Source organism: Protomyctophum parallelum (genome assembly GCF_964188405.1).
Source record: "Protomyctophum parallelum genome assembly, chromosome: 4".
In the NCBI taxonomy this organism is placed as follows: Eukaryota; Metazoa; Chordata; class Actinopteri; order Myctophiformes; family Myctophidae; genus Protomyctophum; species Protomyctophum parallelum.
In genome coordinates this window covers 1,383,733-1,402,739 of record NC_139700.1, presented here as the reverse complement: position 1 = coordinate 1,402,739, position 19,007 = coordinate 1,383,733, and the positions used below count along the sequence as shown (strand labels likewise).

The 19,007-nt window shown below is 43.5% G+C and overlaps 1 protein-coding gene across 1 annotated transcript in view; it reads right to left on the bottom strand.

The window, feature by feature from the left end:
* Positions 1-16,385, bottom strand: part of LOC310858026 (uncharacterized protein) — a gene marked incomplete at both ends in the record, with an annotated part of 66,561 nt that extends 50,176 nt beyond the window's left edge. Inside the window, 4 exons of the mRNA XM_083764073.1 lie at positions 10,419-10,627; positions 13,090-13,170; positions 15,202-16,162; positions 16,313-16,385. Coding sequence (XP_083620199.1) covers positions 10,419-10,627; positions 13,090-13,170; positions 15,202-16,162; positions 16,313-16,385 — 1,324 coding nt within the window. The remainder of the gene's footprint in view (positions 1-10,418; positions 10,628-13,089; positions 13,171-15,201; positions 16,163-16,312) is intronic.
* Positions 16,386-19,007: the final 2,622 nt, after the last annotated feature.

Genomic DNA, 19,007 nt, shown 5'->3' with positions numbered 1-19,007 from the left:
AAAAGTACACTGTTATCCCTTAATCGTGTGTTCCGGCAACACCCCTGTTGATCTGTGAGTATCAAATATGGCTTTTCAAGACTCAACTATCACTCTTATCTTATACAATTATTAGATACTGTATATAGCATTATACAATGTTATAAACCACATGCACCACATACTGTATATTTTCTTAGGATTCTTACCTGGTGAATTCACTTCCAGTTAAAGGTGACCGTCATCTGCAGAGGAGACGTTGATAATGAAGACAGTGTTTCTTCACCTTCATCAGTCCTGACTGTAGGATTTGAAGGAGGGTGTGGTCGTCACGCATCCTCATACTTCACTTCTTCAGTCTTCCGTGTGACGTCAAACTGCTCTTAACTGAAGCAAGTGTCAGGTTACATTTGTCACCTTAAAGGGATTGTGACATAAAAAACACATTTTTGCAAATTATTTTGTGTTTTTTGGGGTGTCTTGACATAAATTTCACAAAAAAAAAAAAAAACTTTGAACATTCAGTGTATTCTCTGCTTTCTGGAGTTGTGTGAATAATTATGCAAAAACGGCTCATCTGGTTGGACGGCGGTGTCATACGTATAACACCGCTAAACCTCCGCCCCCTCTCCTCTGCTCCCTGCCCACCACCTTTCCCTGCCCCTCTCCTCTCCTTCCTCCCTCTCCTTTCCTCTCCTCTCCCTCCCGTAGTAGTAAAATAAACTTTTTCATTTGTGAATGAATGCGGTAACAATGGCTGCTCAACCAGCTGTTGGCTGTGTCGATCAAAACATATCTTTACATCATCTCCCATTAAAAGAAGACCTGCGCTCCGAGTGGATTAATTTTATTTTTGATGCTATTGTTCCATCTGAGATCACAAAGAAACTTCTGTTGGTGTGTGCACATTCCAACTAGTCTGTAAGTATTTATACCGCAATGCTTTGTGGTACGTTGTTGTGCATTAGGTTACTATAGTTGAACTTTGATGTTGTTTTGGTTGTCTCATAGCCTACCCTGGACTAGCAACGCACGTGTGATGGAATCCACGTTCAGTCTGGTTAATGACAGGCTAGTCAATAATATGCTGGTTTGTGGTGGACAAAATTTGTGGACAATATCAACAGAAACACATAAGATAGCCCTGAATGAATCATCACTGTTACTGAGTATACACATGGAACCCATGATGGAACCAAATGGAGGCTACATTTTGTTCTATTTGTATACTGTTATGATGGCCCTTGTAAATAAAACATTTGAGAACCCCTAATGTGCCATAGGCCTACATAGTCATAGCCTACTAAATCTGTGTTCATATTATTCTGAAGAAAACCTGGAGACTGACATTAATTTGGTCTTATCAAACAGTATGGTGTGTAAAACGGAACATCTGAAATGTTCCACGGACAAGCTACACGTCTATGCCGGTGTATCCGATTTGGATGAAATCAGATCAAAATGAAATGACGTCTTCCGTCGCCGTGGAAACGGCGTCTTCGGCGCAGATGTTCTAACGGCGACAGAATGCGTAGCTGTCCTTGCAAATGCCACTTTTTTTCTGTCACAATGCCAACACATACCCAATCCGTTATCCGATCTGATTCTTGGGCAGACGGACACTCACATTGCGATAGCCGCAGATCAGTATAAGCCTGGGACCGAGGCTACTCAGGCTAGCCGTATGTTTTGTTGTTATTAAAACAGGAAGACAACCCCGTCTTCCTGTGACTGTCTATCTCCAACAATACTATAGCCTACCTACGTTTTAGAAATGCACCTATCACCATTGTTGGCGTAGCCTATAGTATGCAGCCCATGTAATGCGTAACAATAAACGCATCGATGAATGAATAAATAAATAAATGAATAAACGTTTGTTTCTAACGGGGTTCGAACTTTCTCCTCCGTTTGTCGGCATAAAGTTCCCCAGTCATGGAGCATATGCCTACTACAGTGAGCCATTCTAGCCATGACATTTTGTAATCGTAATCAAATCATAGGTTATAAAAGCAGCCATAACCCCCTTGTACAAAAAAGGGAGTAAATTAGAACCCGGCAACTACCGCCCTATTTCTATTCTAAGCTCCATCTCGAAAGTGATGGAAAAAATAGTCTATGAACAGGTTGAAAAGTATCTTGCCTCTAATAAATTGCTGTACGAGTTCCAATCTGGTTTCAGAACATCCCACTCCACTGACACATGCCTCCTCTATTTGAGCGATCACATCAAACACGAGGTGGATGCTGGAAAATACTGCGGCATGGTCATGCTGGACCTCCAAAAGGCTTTTGACACCGTGAACCACTCCATACTGGTTAACAAGCTTAAAGCTATTGGTTTTGATAGCACATCAGTGAGCTGGATGCAATCCTACCTGGAGGGGAGAGAACAGATGGTGGAGGTGAACGGAACACTGTCCCCTCCCCTCCCAGTGAGCTGTGGCGTCCCACAAGGAAGCATACTAGGGCCTTTACTGTTCCTAATTTATGTTAACGACATGACTTCAGCTTGTGACTGCAACTTGTTCCTGTTCGCAGATGACTCAGCACTGCTGGTCTCGGACAGGAACAAACTGCAGGTTGAAAAGACCCTCAGCTCTGAACTCGGTAGAATCTGCACCTGGCTCGCTGATAACAAACTATCCTTACACCTGGGAAAAACTGAATCCATCCTCTTCGGATCAAATAGTAAACTCAGCAAGGCAGATGGCTTCTTGGTTAGAGTGGGTGACAATATTATCACACGAAAAGATGAAATTACCTACCTAGGTTCCATCCTGGAGGCCAATCTTTCCGGTGATAAAATGGCCACCAACGTAATCAAAAAAGTCAATCAAAGAACAAGATTCCTTTACAGGATCTCCTCACTGGTCAGCAAAAACACCTTGAAGACCTTAACAGGAGCCCTCGTACAAGGTTTCTTTGACTATGCATCCACCTCTTGGTACCACAGCACCTCAAAGGCCCTTAAAACAAGGCTCCAGACCTCTGGACCTCAGGCTCCTACTTGGCCTCACCCCCCGAACCCACCTCACCCCTGCCCACTTTGACAGGCTGGGATGGCTTAGGGTCGACGACAGAGTACAGCATCTTGCAATGGGTCTGGTCCACAAGATTCTATACACCACCAAGATACCCATGTACCTGTCTAAATACTTCCTTAATGTAAACGAAGTCCACACCCACAACACCAGAGGGAGTGCAACAAACCATGTACAACCCAGATTCGGCACAAACAAGGGACTAAATTCTTTTCGCTCCTATGCCACCAAAATGTGGAACGCCCTACCAACAGTCATTAAGACATGTGAATCCCTTGACTCCTTCAAAACCGCTCTCAAAGGGCACCTACGGATGGCTGCAATTCGAAACTGGCCTCTGTAAAATCTGAATCCCCCCTACCCCCCCCCCCCCCCCATTTTCCCTCACTGTATATTGTATCTTTTCCCTTTTTTGCTTCCCATATGATGAATTCCTGTTCTGTACTTTAGCTACATAGAAATGTCTATTTGTATGTCTCTAAATGTCTGTATGTCTTTAAATGTTTTGATGAATTGAACAATGTGGACCCTGTTGTAAACAAGTGTAATGCTTAATTGGGTCGTCCACTCACAGTTGACAGTCTTTGTATTGAGTTTGTGCTTAAAATGTACTGTAAATTCTACAAACTGTTAATAAATATTTCAATCAATCAATCAATCAATCACAACTCAAAACGAACTGGGAACTAGATCAACTTGAAATCTCATTCAGATTCACACCGATTTCCAAAACTGTTTAATAAGCCTACAGATTTGTTTTTAACATCACCATCTCACCATCATCACCTATATAAGTTCACCTTATGGCAATTAATGTTATACAGGCCACATAGAAATAGTAAATATGATGATTAATCAAAGACCAAATAGAAATAGGGATAGAAGGAATAAAGGTAGACAGAGGAGCCAGGGGGGTGCAGTACTTAGTTTAGACAGTTTTTGGTTTAGACTAGTCATTGGTTAGAGTAGACCATTGACTAGTCTAAACTAAGTATGCACCCTAAGCCAGGGGCCTCAGTCATTCAGTGTTGTTGATATCTCAAGTTAATCTATTGTTGTTTTGAGTTGTGATAACTGGATTTGTACTCTATGAGTTATATACTGTTCAGAGATGAAGTGCACATATATGGCACACTGGGCTATGCTTCAGACTGGTGTGCTCCTGCTGACATTGGGAGAAGTTCGAATCCTGTGAGATGTTGACAATTATTTATTTATTCAGTCATCCGTTGATGCGTTTATTTTGACGCTTTAAATGGGCAGAATATTGTGTGTGAAACTGAAACATTAGCACCATTCGCTTTGATGACCAAGTCACGTCAGTGTAATGTGGCTTTTGGGCATATTTAGGTCATGTTATAAATAAATTGTTACTTTAACCTATCATGCATCATACTTACTATTTCTATGTGGCCTGTATAACATTAATTACCATAAGGTGAACTTATATAGGTGATGATGGTGAGATGGTGATGTTAAAAACAAATCTGTAGGCTTATTAAACAGTTTTGGAAATCGGTGTGAATCTGAATGAGATTTCAAGTTGATCTAGTTCCCAGTTCGTTTTGAGTTGTGAACAACTTGTGATGGCTGCTTTTATAACCTATGATTTGATTACGATTACAAATTGTCATGGCTAGAATGGCTCACTGTAGTAGGCATATGCTCCATGACTGGGGAACTTTATGCCGACAAACGGAGGACCAAGTTCGAACCCCGTCAGAAAAAAACGTTCATTTATTTACGGTATGTATTTATTCTTTCATCGATGCGTTTATATTGACGCATTACATGGGCTGCATAGTTAATGTATGTGACACATATGTTTACTCATAGTTGCATTTATAAACCGAATTGTTGTACATAGACAGTCACAGGAAGAATGCGAGTGTCTTCCTGTTTCTCAACAACAATCACAACAACAAAATACAGGGCTAAAGGGTGTGCAACCACAACGCAATGTGAGTGTCCTTCCGTCTCCCCGACGCTTCTTATTCCAAACGAGAATCAGATCGGTATGTTTTGATAAGTTGGCATTGACGAGGACAGCTACGCAGTGTATGGTCCGTGTAGGACCACAATGGAACATCAGCCGTTACTAGGACGACGGAGACGCCATTTCAAGTTGATCTGTTAACTGATTATACAATTTCAGTCATGTATTCTCAATTCAAGAAATATCTTGTACAGTCATGAATCAAGCCAAATGCCCAAAGAGAAAAGATTAATTCAGAATATATATTTTTAATGGAACTATTGTTGCCTGGCGAAAATGCTTCACAGTATGTTTACAATAGTTATTAAATGTGACTCCATGAGTTAATTGTGAGAAATATTGTAATATATAGAATCACGAGAGAGCTGGAGTCTACGGTCGTGCAAAGAGTCTCCGCTCAGTCTCCGTTCGGGACCACGCCCACAGTCTCCGGTCGGCCCCGTCCGCTCCCATTCTGAAGCTCCTGTCTCCGCTCGGTCTCCGCTCACCGGGCCCTCCCCCTCGAGTCTCCGTTCAGCTGCCCTCATTGACTCCAATGCAATCTCAGTCTCCGTTCGCCCCCTCCTCACCCGTCATCTCATTATGCGGGGAGAGCAGGTTCCCGCCCCCCTCCCCAGCTCTCAGAAACAGAACGGCGGCCATTGCTTGCTGCCTGCAGTCCCTGTGAGCACATCTAGCCGTCAGCAGGCGTGAACTTGAAGCGCAAGTTTTCTTCTTCATGGGTTTTTTAGACAGCTGGTGGATGGAAAATAAGCTCCACCTCCGCGTCCGACGGACGCTACGGACAGTGTTGGGGAGTATTAAGCTACATGTAGCTGAGCTACGTAGCTGAGCTACATTTTGCTGTAGCTTGTGGTATTTTAGCTACATTCATATTTGTGTACCTCGTCAAGTAGCTCAGCTACCTTTTGGGTCATTTTTTGTAGCTTAGCTACTCAAGTTACAAGCTACAATTTTGGGCAATAACATGAAAGAAATATATTAATTTTGACCATTGGTTGCTGTGTTAATTCTTGTACTAGAACCCCCTTTGAAAAATCAAGGACTGTTCCTTTTTATGATTGCTTTGAGGGCATATCAGCACTTGACAGCTGCCTCTAATTGGCCTCTGATTGGCCCTGGTATCACAGGGTGGGAGGGGTCTCCCAGGGGGGAGCAGGGGGAGGAGGGGTCTCCCAGAGGGGAGCAGGGGGAGGAGGGGTCTCCCAGAGGGGAGCAGGGGGAGGAGGGGTCTCCCAGAGGGGAGCAGGGTGAGGAGGGGTCTCCCAGGGGGGAGCAGGGGGAGGAGGGGTCTCCCAGAGGGGAGCAGGGGGAGGAGGGGTCTCCCAGAGGGGAGCAGGGTGGGGGGGTCTCCCAGAGGGGAGCAGGGGGAGGAGGGGTCTCCCAGAGGGGAGCAGGGGGAGGAGGGGTCTCCCAGAGGGGAGCAGGGGGAGGAGGGGTCTCCCAGAGGGGAGCAGGGTGAGGAGGGGTCTCCCAGAGGGGAGCAGGGTGAGGAGGGGTCTCCCAGAGGGGAGCAGGGGGAGGAGGGGTCTCCCAGAGGGGAGCAGGGTGGGGGGGTCTCCCAGAGGGGAGCAGGGGGAGGAGGGGTCTCCCAGAGGGGAGCAGGGTGGGGGGGTCTCCCAGAGGGGAGCAGGGTGGGGGGGTCTCCCAGAGGGGAGCAGGGTGGGGGGGTCTCCCAGAGGGGAGCAGGGTGGGAGGGGAATCCCAGAGGGGAGCAGGGGGAGGAGGGGTCTCCCCGAGGGGAGCAGGGTGGGAGGGGTCTCCCAGAGGGGAGGAGGGGTCTCCCAGAGGGGAGGGGTCTCCCAGAGGGGAGGAGGGGTCTCCCGCATGTACATTCTCAATTTAACGCTGAAAAATAAAAAGTAGCTGAGCTACTTTGAGCTACTTTTTCCATGTAGCTGTAGCTTTACAAGCTACATCTCTCCAGGGGTAGCTATGTAGCTTGATCAAGCTACTGCCATGGTGAGCTACTTGTAGCTTTACAAGCTACGCTTTCAAAGTAACTTGCCCAACCTTGGCTACGGACAGTCTCAACTGGACGCGACGGACAGACTCAAATGGAAGCCGCGCACAAGCGTGAAAATGAAGCGCGTCACCCGGCAGTGATAGGCACTAGCCAATGGAACAGATGCAGCCTGCAGCCCGTCCACTGGGAGGAGTTATACTTGTAGTTGTCTTCTTTCACGCTGTCAAACGCCCCCTGGGAGGGAATTGTGAAGCCATGTCAAGGGATACAGGAAGACATCTGGGCAGTGGGCAGCTCGAACTGCTCGAAGTAACATTATGTCCAAATTGTTAACAAAACATTGAAAAATCGTCTGAAGAAATAAAGTAAAGCATTGGTTCTCATGTTTGCTTCAGATCACCCCTGTAATCTTTTCATCCATGGCACCCCTGGCTGAATTACATTGTCATTTACTGTAACCCTGATCCATGACATTGAAAATAACTTTTTTTTATATTTATAAAATAGCCCGTTCTCTTCATCATGTGCTGCCCTTCTCATCACCATTATCCATCTCCGTGGTGGTGGCCTAGTGGTTAGGGTGCGGCGCTCTCACCGCCGCGGCCCGGGTTCGACTCCCTGTCAGGGAACACTGTTTTATGATGAATTCCTGTTCTGTTCTTTAACTATATAGAAGTGTCTTTTTGTACGTCTTTAATGTTTTGATGAATTGAACAATGTGGACCCTGTTGTAAACAAGTGTAATGCTTAATTGGTTCGTCCACTCACAGTTAACAGTCTTTGTATTGAGTTTGTGCTTGAAATGTATTGTAATTCTGCAAACTGTTAATAAATATTTAAATCAATCAATCAAAAATCTCCTTCTCCTTCTCACCGCCGGGTGACACACGCTTGTCGGCAGCTTACATCTGACGCCGCGCGGAGGAGAGCGTCAGATGTAAGTTGTCCGTCCGCAAGTCGTCGGCGAAAACAAAACTAGTTTTAAAACTCCTCGGCCGGGAGGCGTACCCGGGTCCCCCGTTCCAAAGGCACGTACGTTAACCAGTCGTCTAAACAGCCATGACAGCGAAGTAGCAACAGAGCAACTTATAGCCTACATTAGAATGCGCCTTTGTCTGTGTCAACATCTTGTCAATCAAACGTCCCTCTCACGCCCACTTCGCTAACGAAGAAATAGAGGACTACAGGCGTTTAAATAGGCTTCCGTGTGCGTCTCCTCTAGGAACCGCCCAAAGCCCCGGAAGGATTTAAAGTGAGACCTGACGCGACGGACAACTGAAGCTTTCACGCCTGCCAGTGTAGCCACAGCCAGTGCCTGTCAGTCCGGACCGGAGAAGCTGCGTTGAGAAAGAAATAACACTTTGATAAATTAATTACGGTATAGATGTGTCGGTGGGGTCCCAACAACATCCCGATTTTTATGTTTTATAAGTTTGGACGAAATTATGGACGGGCGGACGGAAACAACTACACTTCACCTACAGCATCACAGCAGCAGGTTTGGGCATTAATTTACCGGCACTTTGATAAAATAATCACGGTGTCAATGTGTAGGTCGGGCCCCGACAACATCCCGATGTTTATGTTTTTTTTTATTTGATTACATTATGGCTTGGATTTGTATATCTGTCTCACTGCTTTTCACACAGCGGCGGCTGGGTGGTGGTGGTGATGACAGCACAGCAGAGTGAGCAGACCGAAGCATACAGCACTGTGGCTTTTTTAATGCCAACAGAAGCCAGTAACTAACTATTAATCACATTAACATTGCACGTTTAAATCGTCAGATGTTTATCTTGCTAACTGAATTAGCGCCTTGGCAACGCAGTAAAAAGCTCAGTGTAAATATAATTTAGCTTATTTTATTATTGAGGACATATTGTGTCAACATGGCAAAAACACTGGTAACGGTACTCCTGGTGTTCTGCCCCGGGAACAGGGTTCGAGTCCCTGCAGTGTGTGCTTAATGTTTCATATTTTGTCCTGTATGTTTACAAGTTACAACTTTACATATAATGTTTAGCAATCCGGTTCCCCACATAGGCTACAAACAAGTTTGAGACAATGAGAAAGTTCCCCCACCACAAGGAGGTGTTTTATTAACCTTAAAGTGAAACACTTTATATTTATTATTATTTATTTCCTAATTAAAAGCTTGTGCAATATAACATTACAAAAGCCACAATGTACAAGTTAATTGAATGTAAAAACCTCCTAATATAAAACAATATATTCACAATACAATTTAGGCATGCATCAGATCATGCTCTTGATCCAGAGCGACTTCCATTTAAGAACAAAGCATGCCATATAAAAACAATAAAACAAACTCACTAAAACTAAGCACACAAACACAAAAGCATGCAGTAGAAAACAAAGAATAAATAAACAATAAAATTACAGCCAAGGCCTAAAGATCACTGCAGTGGTGGAGGTGCTACCAGCCACCTGTCGATTCCCACTGGTCCCAGTGCCAAAAACTAATATTTTTTATTTATTTTGCCATGATCAAATTGACACATCAACTAGATTAAACAGCTTTCCCTTATTGAGAATCATTGGGCCAATACGTGTTGACATGGATAGTTAAAGATAAAGATACAATCTCTGTGTTATTAATGGTATTTATTTCAGAATTGTGTACGTGGCAATTATACAGTCAATATACAGTGCATGCAGATAAGCTCCTTTTGGAAACTTCTATACTCACTCACTCACTCACTCACTCACTCACTAGACCAACTCACTGATCAGAATTAGGTGACATTATATGGTCCAACCAGCTAAGATTTGATGACATACTATTACTTGACACTACTAGACTTTTACAAATATATACTAGACTATACAAATAAAATTGGCAGCCTATTTCTAAGTTTTTTCTAATTTCATTGATGAACATGATATCTGGAGTATTTGGAATATCTTGTAGTGAATTGACTTGTGTGTCATTGTGATCAAACCAGTCTATTTTGCTATGTGTTTATACATTCTTGTTTATCACACGCACACGCACACACGCGCGCCAGGAAGGACATCCCCAAAAGCCACATTGACTTCACACTATGGTGTGAAGTCCCTCAAGGTGAAGTGTGCACTTAATTTAGCCTGTTTCTCCAAATGCTTTAGTGTTGTTCTCGGGTGGAGATGGGGGTTCCACTCCAGCTCAGAGTGCTAAACGTTATTCCAATAACAACAATAAAAACAAATATTATATTACACACTAATACTAATACTATGTTATATTATAAGAGTTATTGTTGTTGATGCTACTTGTATTTGCTTGTGTCTCCCCATCTGTCACTCTGTCTCTCTCTTTCAGGGTGGGACTGTCAGGGTGTCTGCTCTACATCTAAAGTGTCTTGAGTAAACTGTTGTGATTTGAAACTTTAATTTATTCATATTTTTATAAAAATAATTGATTATTACTTACAGGGGAGTCGAGGGGTAAGGTGAGCCATGAGGAGGCCGGTGGCTGTGACGGGGCTGAGGAAGAGGAGGCAGGTGGCTGTGTGCGTGTGGCTGAGGAAGAGGATGCAGGTGGCTGTGGGGTTGATGAGGCAGGTGGCTTTGATGTTGTTGCCATATGGGTGGCAGGAGGTAGTGACGCTGCCGAGGAGGCTGTGATGACGGACACTGTAGCTGTGGATGGCACAGGAGAGAAAAAGAAAGTTTTGATATTTCATCAATAATAAGCAAAACATATGTAGGTATACTACTATACTATATTAACACATTCATGACGGGAAATCCTTTTGGTGTTTAAGGATTATGTTAGAAGCTATAGAAAAATAGCAGATGTACAAGCTCATAGCGCGGCACTGAGTGTCGCGCTACAAGCTTGTAGATCTGCTTTTTTGTTTTTAAATCGAGGCCCTGGAACAACATTTTCAGATGGGGGTCGGCGGCCAATTACAGATAATTCTGGGGGTCCTTGACATGAAAAAGGTTGAGAACCATTGACATAGGAACATGGGTTTTTCAGAAAACTGTTTTGGGTTAAGTATAGGCCTAAACTATAATAATTGTCTTATTGCGTGCATTTACCTTCCTCTGGTAAATCGATAGACAAAAACAGGTCATCGTCGATCCATGCGGCTTCTGCCACTGAACATGCAGGATCTGACGGCCGTGACCTTGTTGAGGTCGAGGCAGAGGCAGAGGAGACAGGTGGATATATACAGAAAATAAACACAACGCCTCTAAAAACATGTAACATTGCGTGTTTAAATTGCCAGATTATTTTTCTTGCTTATGTTTGACCTTAAGGGACTGATGCTGACGGAATTAGCACTTTAGCATGGGAACAACAACACAGACAGTACACCATACAACAGTCTGTTCAATCCAAATATAATGTTCCATAGATCATAATCACTGATCATATACACTTATTAGAACCCCCAAATGACTCGATATTATTTTAAATATATTTAGCTTGGTTCATTATGTAGCAGATTGAGGGGATGAGCTGTTTTTGTGAACTTTATTATCATCATCATCATAACTGCAGTTGTTTGATTTGTTGAAAATAGCCGATCTGCAAGCTTGTAGATTGGCCTTTTCTGACCAAGGAAGCTGTGGCAAAACAGTGGATGCTGTCAATACAGGTTTGTCATCCATCTGGGTGTCTGAGTTGTGTAAAGTGCTCAGTGTAACATGAATTATATTATTTATGCTGAAATGGAGAGATTGACTGTTGCAGCTCTTGCCTGTATCTGAGATGTATATTTATTTACTAGTGCTCTGGGTTCTCACATTTGGCTTTGAGTGAGTCTGTGGACTTTAGAGCGGTATCTGTCTTCATCAGTGTCTGTAGTACATCAGTGTCAGTGACTATCTGTCTTCATCCCAAAAGAGATGATCTGCACTGTATGACATCATTCTCATATCCCCTAAAGCACTGGTTCCCAAACACTGCGTCTGTTATGGTCGTTTCATAAACATTTTCCATAAAATGAATTAAACCAAAATGCAGTGATTTTTTTGCAGTAACTTTTATGAATACATAAAAGATAAAGCTAAGAAATAAGCTCATTAGGAGTCCAACTAGTACTAGTGGTTCTCAGATGTTTTATTTATGAGCACAGAGCACCCTCAACTCTGAAGTAGTGAAAACAGCTGATCTACAAGCTCAAACGCCATATATATATATATATATATATATATATATATTAAAATATAAAATACCTCAACTTAACTCCTACAATTCCAAGTGCTTCTCAGGGTGGGGGTCCCCAGTTTAAATGTGATTATTTTGGGGGTTCCAGCCTGAAAAGGTTGAGAACCACTGCATTAGGCTGTACGATAAAATAAAAATAAACCTACACACAGTAGCTATGAATGACTATGGGTTCACACTTGATATTTGTCATTAGGGATGCACCGAAAATTCGGCCACCGAAAATATTCGGCCGAAAATGGCTAAAAATGTATTTTCGGCCTATTCGGTTTCGGCTCAAATAGGCCGAAAATATATCACCGAATAGCCAAAACACCGGGTCGGTATAAACAATAGCTAAAGTATAATTGATGCTTAAAACACCAAAAGGGGTCCAGAATGGGTTAAATGAGCATTTGTATAGCAACACAAATTGACATTAATATAACATTACCCTCAGTTAAGTATTGAATTAAAGCTGCAATGAATACACAGGCCATTCAGAAAAAGTTACATCCAACCAACTATCCAACCAACAGCAGAGACAGTTTTTAAATGAGATGGACAAGTATATGATAGAAAACATTAAAAGCATCTTAACACTGGTGAAATAGTGAATTTCATATTTAATGTAAACATACAGCAGGACTAAGGTGAGGCAGGTCAGCAGGTTACAGCGCTGTAGGGCTTCGAACCCCATATCCAGGCAGAAGCTCGGACAGTACAATACCAGCGCTTTATTTTGCTTTGCAACACCATGTCTTTACTTGCATGTGAATTCAGAAATATAAGATAGCCGATCTACAATATATCCTAATAATTAACCCTATAACCTTAACCCAATTTGCTATTGTACATGGTCATTACAGGTCAATCGGTAAACAATGAAGGAAAGCTGTGTTGGTGCTTGATCAAGGCAGGCTAGTCTTATCATATTTTATACATTTTCACCCACAGCGCCTGGAGCAACCACTTGGACTCAAGCCGGCGTCTCATCAGCTGTGGTCGCCTGGAGGACGGTTTCCTGTTGCGAGACGCAGAAACATCCAATGATTCAAGATTACAACATTGACAGTCCAGGTTTGTGCATCAGCAGATGTTTTATTTTATCATGCAAGTAAGGACATGTTAGCATGGCCAAAACGATCACCGGTAGAAGGTACTCTCAGGTGTCTGAAACGGGGTTCAAGTCCCTGCGGTGATAGAAGGCTTAATGTTTTACAGCATGTCCTGCTTGTGTGTTTATTACATGAAATGTTATCATAAGTCATAATAGTACCCGAAAGCACAAACTATTTGTAATTGCAACATATACCACTTGGTTCTGAGTTCTCTTTCACAGTATGCTTTGCACAATCCCGGGCGCGAACCCTGGACCTCTCGTGGATGTCAGATGTACGCTTTGCACAATCCCGGGCTCGAACCCTGGACCTCTCGTGGATGTCAGATTTAATGAGATGTAAATTTGAACACAGGTATGCAACTCTGGCGACCTTGGACACTCCCATATGCTAATCTGGCCAACGGAGACCGAGTGGAGAACCTCCGCCAATCGCCTCGCGCGGTGATTGCACTACTGTACGGCTCAACGTCGGCTCTGCCTATCAGTCTATATAGTAGTGCCAGTAGCTAAGGGTGCTGTAGGTGTAGTCCTGACAGGTGGTGGGTCACGTGGTCCTGTAGGCTGTCTTGGGGTTTAGTTATAGTGCATGCTATTTGTTTAATGTGAGATCAGTGCTGTGTGTGTAATTCTATTCTCTTTTCTTGCAGTGTTTGATGTGAAGTGTGCGCTATTTTGGTGGCGGTGACCTTTCCCCTCATTCCCCTCACTCCCTGCCTTCCTGTCAGTAAGGACACCTTGGTACCCCCTGGCTACTGGTATACAGTTTTAAGCTTTGTAGGCTATTGCCGTTTTTAGATCATTTTAGATATCGACCTTTGATTAAAGTCATATTTTAATGAACATTTTGTAGTAAACATAATAAAACAATATATTTCCGCTGGAACTACACGTCTCTGCTCCCCTTCTTATCATTGCCCAGTGGGCTATTGTACATATATTCTCTGGGTGAAACTCCCATTGTGGCGTAGTCTGGTTCTGTTTCCGGGCCTTAGTGCCCAGGTTACATAAGTATCAATAAGGGATTCATTCTAAACCAGCAGGAGAGGTTTAAATGAAAACAACATGGCAGCACATGCAGATGGCTTCATGCGCCATGTTTATTGTTGTTAGGGAAACTAGTATCCAGGAGGAAGTGGTGGTGTGGTGTGATCGACGGAACAGATCTATAAACCTACCAGGCACCACGGAGTGACGCTCTGAGCTCTGAGTCTGTTGTTTTTTTTAGCGAGCGAGACGGCTTTTATTATTATATATATTTTAGCTGCAGGCACAATAATTCAATTTAAACATTCTCAAATATGAATTAAATAGAACGCTAATGATTCTCACGACTGCTGCTGTTTATTCACAGCGCAAAACCAAGATGGCGGACATGGACACAAAACAAAGTTGAATCCATTCATTAATCTCAGTTTAAAGTTTTAATCACAGTTTAATGGATTTTAATCACGGGTTAATGATTTAATTCCAATTCCAATTACCAATTACCATGGATACTCCTAAACAATACCAGATGAATACATTCAATATAGGTTGAACCATACATTCTAACTGTGGTTTTCCAGAGTGACACAGATCTTCCCTGGTAACATCTTCAGAGACCTATCATCATAATTACCAATGTATGGAAACAGTGTCTCAGTGAAGGTGTGTGTGAAGGTGTGTAGGTGTGTGTTAGAGTCAGGATCAGAGAAGGACAGCTGTCCTCTGTCCCAGTCCAGCTGGACTCTGATCCTCCGGGGTTTCTGATTCACTGAGAGAACATTCCACTCATAGTCAGGACCTGATGAGGAGACTGCTGTGTATTCATGCACATAGAACTCTATCAAGTAGTATCCTCTCCCTGTGTCTCCCTTCCTCCCGAAAGACTCCTCACACACACCTACTTTCCAGTATTCATTGTCTCCAACCTCAACATCCCAGCTGTGATACCCTGAGGTAAAGCCCTCAGAACCCAGGGCACTGAACCAGTCAAACCTCTCTGGGTTGAAAGGAAGCAGCTGTTCCTCTCCCTGTCTCACATTGGTCAGATCATCAGACAGCATGAGCCATGGACTAGCAGTGTTGGGGTCCAGGATGACAGGAGTGTAGGACACAATGTCCTTCATCTTGTCCCAGACTCTGAAGGTCAGATTATTCAGGTGTTTGGTCTCGTCTATCAGTGCTCCTGGGAGTGGCAGTGGGTCCTGCAGGGTGAGCTGGACTCCCTCCATGGTGGTCTTGTAGTTCTGCAAGAATGAGACGTGGTCGTTGGCTCTCAGCTGGTCCTCAGCAGCTTGGATTGCGTTGGAGAGGGTTTCCATTTCTCTGCTCAGATCCACAATGCTCTCTTTCATCTCCTGACTCTTCTGAGCCTCTTCCTCCCACAGAGCGGCGATCCTGGCCTCCTCTTCGTCCTGTAGGAACCGACGAAGATTCTCAAACTGTTTCTTAATCAGTGCCTCTGTTTTCCTGACCTGAACCTTGATGTGCTTTTCAGTTTTTTCGTAATCTGTTTTCACTTCATTAAAGACCTTCCGTTTCTCCTTTAAAATATCCAGTGATTTCTGGACTCTCTGTTCCATAGGCCCTTGTAACATCTTCAGAGACATGCCATCATCAGCATTATCACCATTATAAATGCATGCAAAGAGTGTGAGAGTGAAGGTGTGTGTGAAGGTGTGTAGGTGTGTCTTAGAATCAGGATCAGAGAAGCACAGCTGCCCTCTGTCCAAGTCCAGCTGGACTCTGATCCTCCGGGGTTTCTGATCCACTGAGAGAACAGTCCGATCTTCGAACCACTCTGGTTCTGATATTCCCTCATCAGAGTCTGATATCTCCTCATCCTCATCAGGGCTTGCATCCGATGAGGACGAGGAGACATGCACAGCTCTGTATTCATCCCCATAGAACTCTAAAAACCAGGATTCACTCCCTGTGTATTTCCCACACACACCTACTGACCAGCGTTGGTTGTGTCCAACATGAACATCCCAGCTGTGATACCCTGAGTCAAAGCCCTGAGTCGAACACAGGACATGATACCAATCGATCATATGCCAACCTTGGGAGTCACGGGGCAGGTGAAACACGAGGCCGGTCAGCTCCTCATTCTGAATAGTCAAACTTGAAGGCATTTCTTCCGCCGGTCACACACCTGATCTGGAATGTTCTCTGAGGCTGTTGTTACACCAGAGGAATACTAGAAGACAAAACACAACAGAAATTACATATCAATAGTAGTATAGTTATATACTAGTAGGTCTGTCTGTCTGTCTGTCTGTCTGTCTGTTAGTCAGTCTGCCATGTTTGTTCAAATGATCTGTTCATCTATTAATTGATACATGCATTGATTGATTGATATTCGTGTAACAATAAAGCTCAATCAGGATGCAATATTTCATGAGTTATGACATAAAAAAATTGTATTTAACTAGAAACTGTCATGGTGCCAATTTGTGCCTTGCACACAAGTAGGCCATACATGGCCTACTTGTGCGCAAGCAGATCGTGCAAGTGCTGCTACTCACTAATTTAGTCTATTACAACTGCTGTTCTAAATCCTTTAGACCAGTTATTTGACCTTATACCAACCTTAAAATGAACCTTAGCTACGTCACCATCAAACAGCCAATAAGGGACCACCATTCTTACCCCGACATACATACCCAGCCGATCACCAAACGTACCGTAGTTATGTCATATCCTAATTAAGTCACCATTAACAGCCAATTAGGGACCAACGAGGACAGGCCTATATACGGTAACATACCATACATACTCAGCCGACATTACTTGCACACTCTGCACAAGTAAATATCGATGACACAGAAAAGAGTGGGAGGTGGCCTGACCTACGTTGTAGAAAGTCAATATGTGTGTGTCCGTCCTGGAATCTCCTCCGTGTAGATGGCTGCAGTCCACTCAGATGCTTGCCCATAAAACAGTATGTTCTGGCAACAGCTGTAGATGTAGACCTGGGTCTTTGGATGGTTCTGGAGGGCTGTATATGTAGATCTGGGTCTTTGGGTGGTTCTGGAGAGTTGTAAATGCATAGACCTGGGTCTTTGGATAGTTCAGCAGGTCTATAGTTTAGAAAAGTAGAAGTTTCTCCACAGACTTTATTGCTCAGGAGCTCCTTCTGGCGTGGTAAGAAAAGGTATATGGAATGGGACAGGGATTCTTTGACTATATATGATGTGGCTGGATTGGCGCGCCCCTTTTGGGGTCCCGCCTCTAGCTGCAACATTATGCAAATCTAGTTCCTGAGTTAATCCTAGAATGAGTTAATCATCATAATGATCATCATTGTAGTTTAATTCTTGATTAGGTTACTTGTGAATTACTCATATTTTCATTGTCCTGGTTGAACAAAGGGTGGGGGGTGATGGGTGACTCTGTGTCTGTGCGTGTGCATGCATGCATGCGTGCGTGCGAGAGACAAGGCAACAGAATTCTGCAAATCCATTCTCTGGATCCAGCGGAAAACACCAAATAATGTATGCAGGGAAGAATTAGACACACACTCATAATCAAATTGAAAGAAATCTCAGTGATTTTGTGATGTCTCAGTGACATCACTTAATATCCAGTGCATGTGTGTCTTTCTAGCTGTTAATCAATGCACATGTCATTGTACTTTGTATGTCCTGCCGATCCACGCCAAATTGAAACAGGGCGGTATAACTGTGACAATGCCATCTATAGGGGATTGCTGCACCTTATCATTTATCTAATTGAACACGTTTCATTTTACATATAAAATTAGGCAGAAACATGTTTTACATAAGGACAAAATGTATTTACAGTATGTAATTAAACAGGGCATTTCATTCATGGGATCTCATCAACATCATTATCAATAAAAGGGAATGCACCCTATGGTTTTTAGCCCACTGTCCAATAATAATTCAATAAAAAAGACCAGAGAAACAGACAGTAAACATACCATGGTTGCGAGGGCATAGCAAACAGTCACAATGCCTACAGCAGAGCAGACCGCGTAGAAGAAACAAACTACTTCTGCAAACAACAAGAGTTTGCAGGACGGGGGCTATACATGACAACTAGGGATGTCCGATCCGATCCCGATACCTCAATTTCTGTGTTAGCCGATACCGACACCGATTACCGATACCAGTGTAGTGATCTCATGTTGTGTTTATAGCTATATATCTCGTGTTGTGTTTATAGCTGTATATATCGTGTTGTGTTTATAGCTATATATCTCGTGTTGTGTTTATAGCAGATTCCTCACTCAAACGTGCAAGCAAACTCCACATGCCCCAACATTCTATGTACCTGCCGTAGTGTCAAACCCCTTACCCCTGTGTGGGATCTGTGGTTAGACTGGCCCATACCGATATGACCCGATATGACAAATAAGGGCAGATCCGATACTTCTCCCGATACCGATACAGTATCGGGACATCTCTAATGACAACAAACATTAAAATTCAGTTCAAGTGGTCCTGTAATTAATCGCTGCTATTGAACACCCTTTACGTCTGACAGTAGGCTACACCCAGACCTAGGCGACAAGGTGCGACGAAAACATTGCTCACGGCAGGAGTCTCTTGGGTTTTTAGACAGCTGGTGGATGGAAATGAAGGTCCACCCACGTGGGAAAAAGCCAATGCGGCTTTCTCCCGCGTGAGTGGAGCTTCATTTCCATCCACCAGGAAGAGACTGCTGCCATGAGCGATTTTTGGTCGCATCTAGTTACCTAGGTCTGGGTGTACTGACAGTGTGGGTTTTAC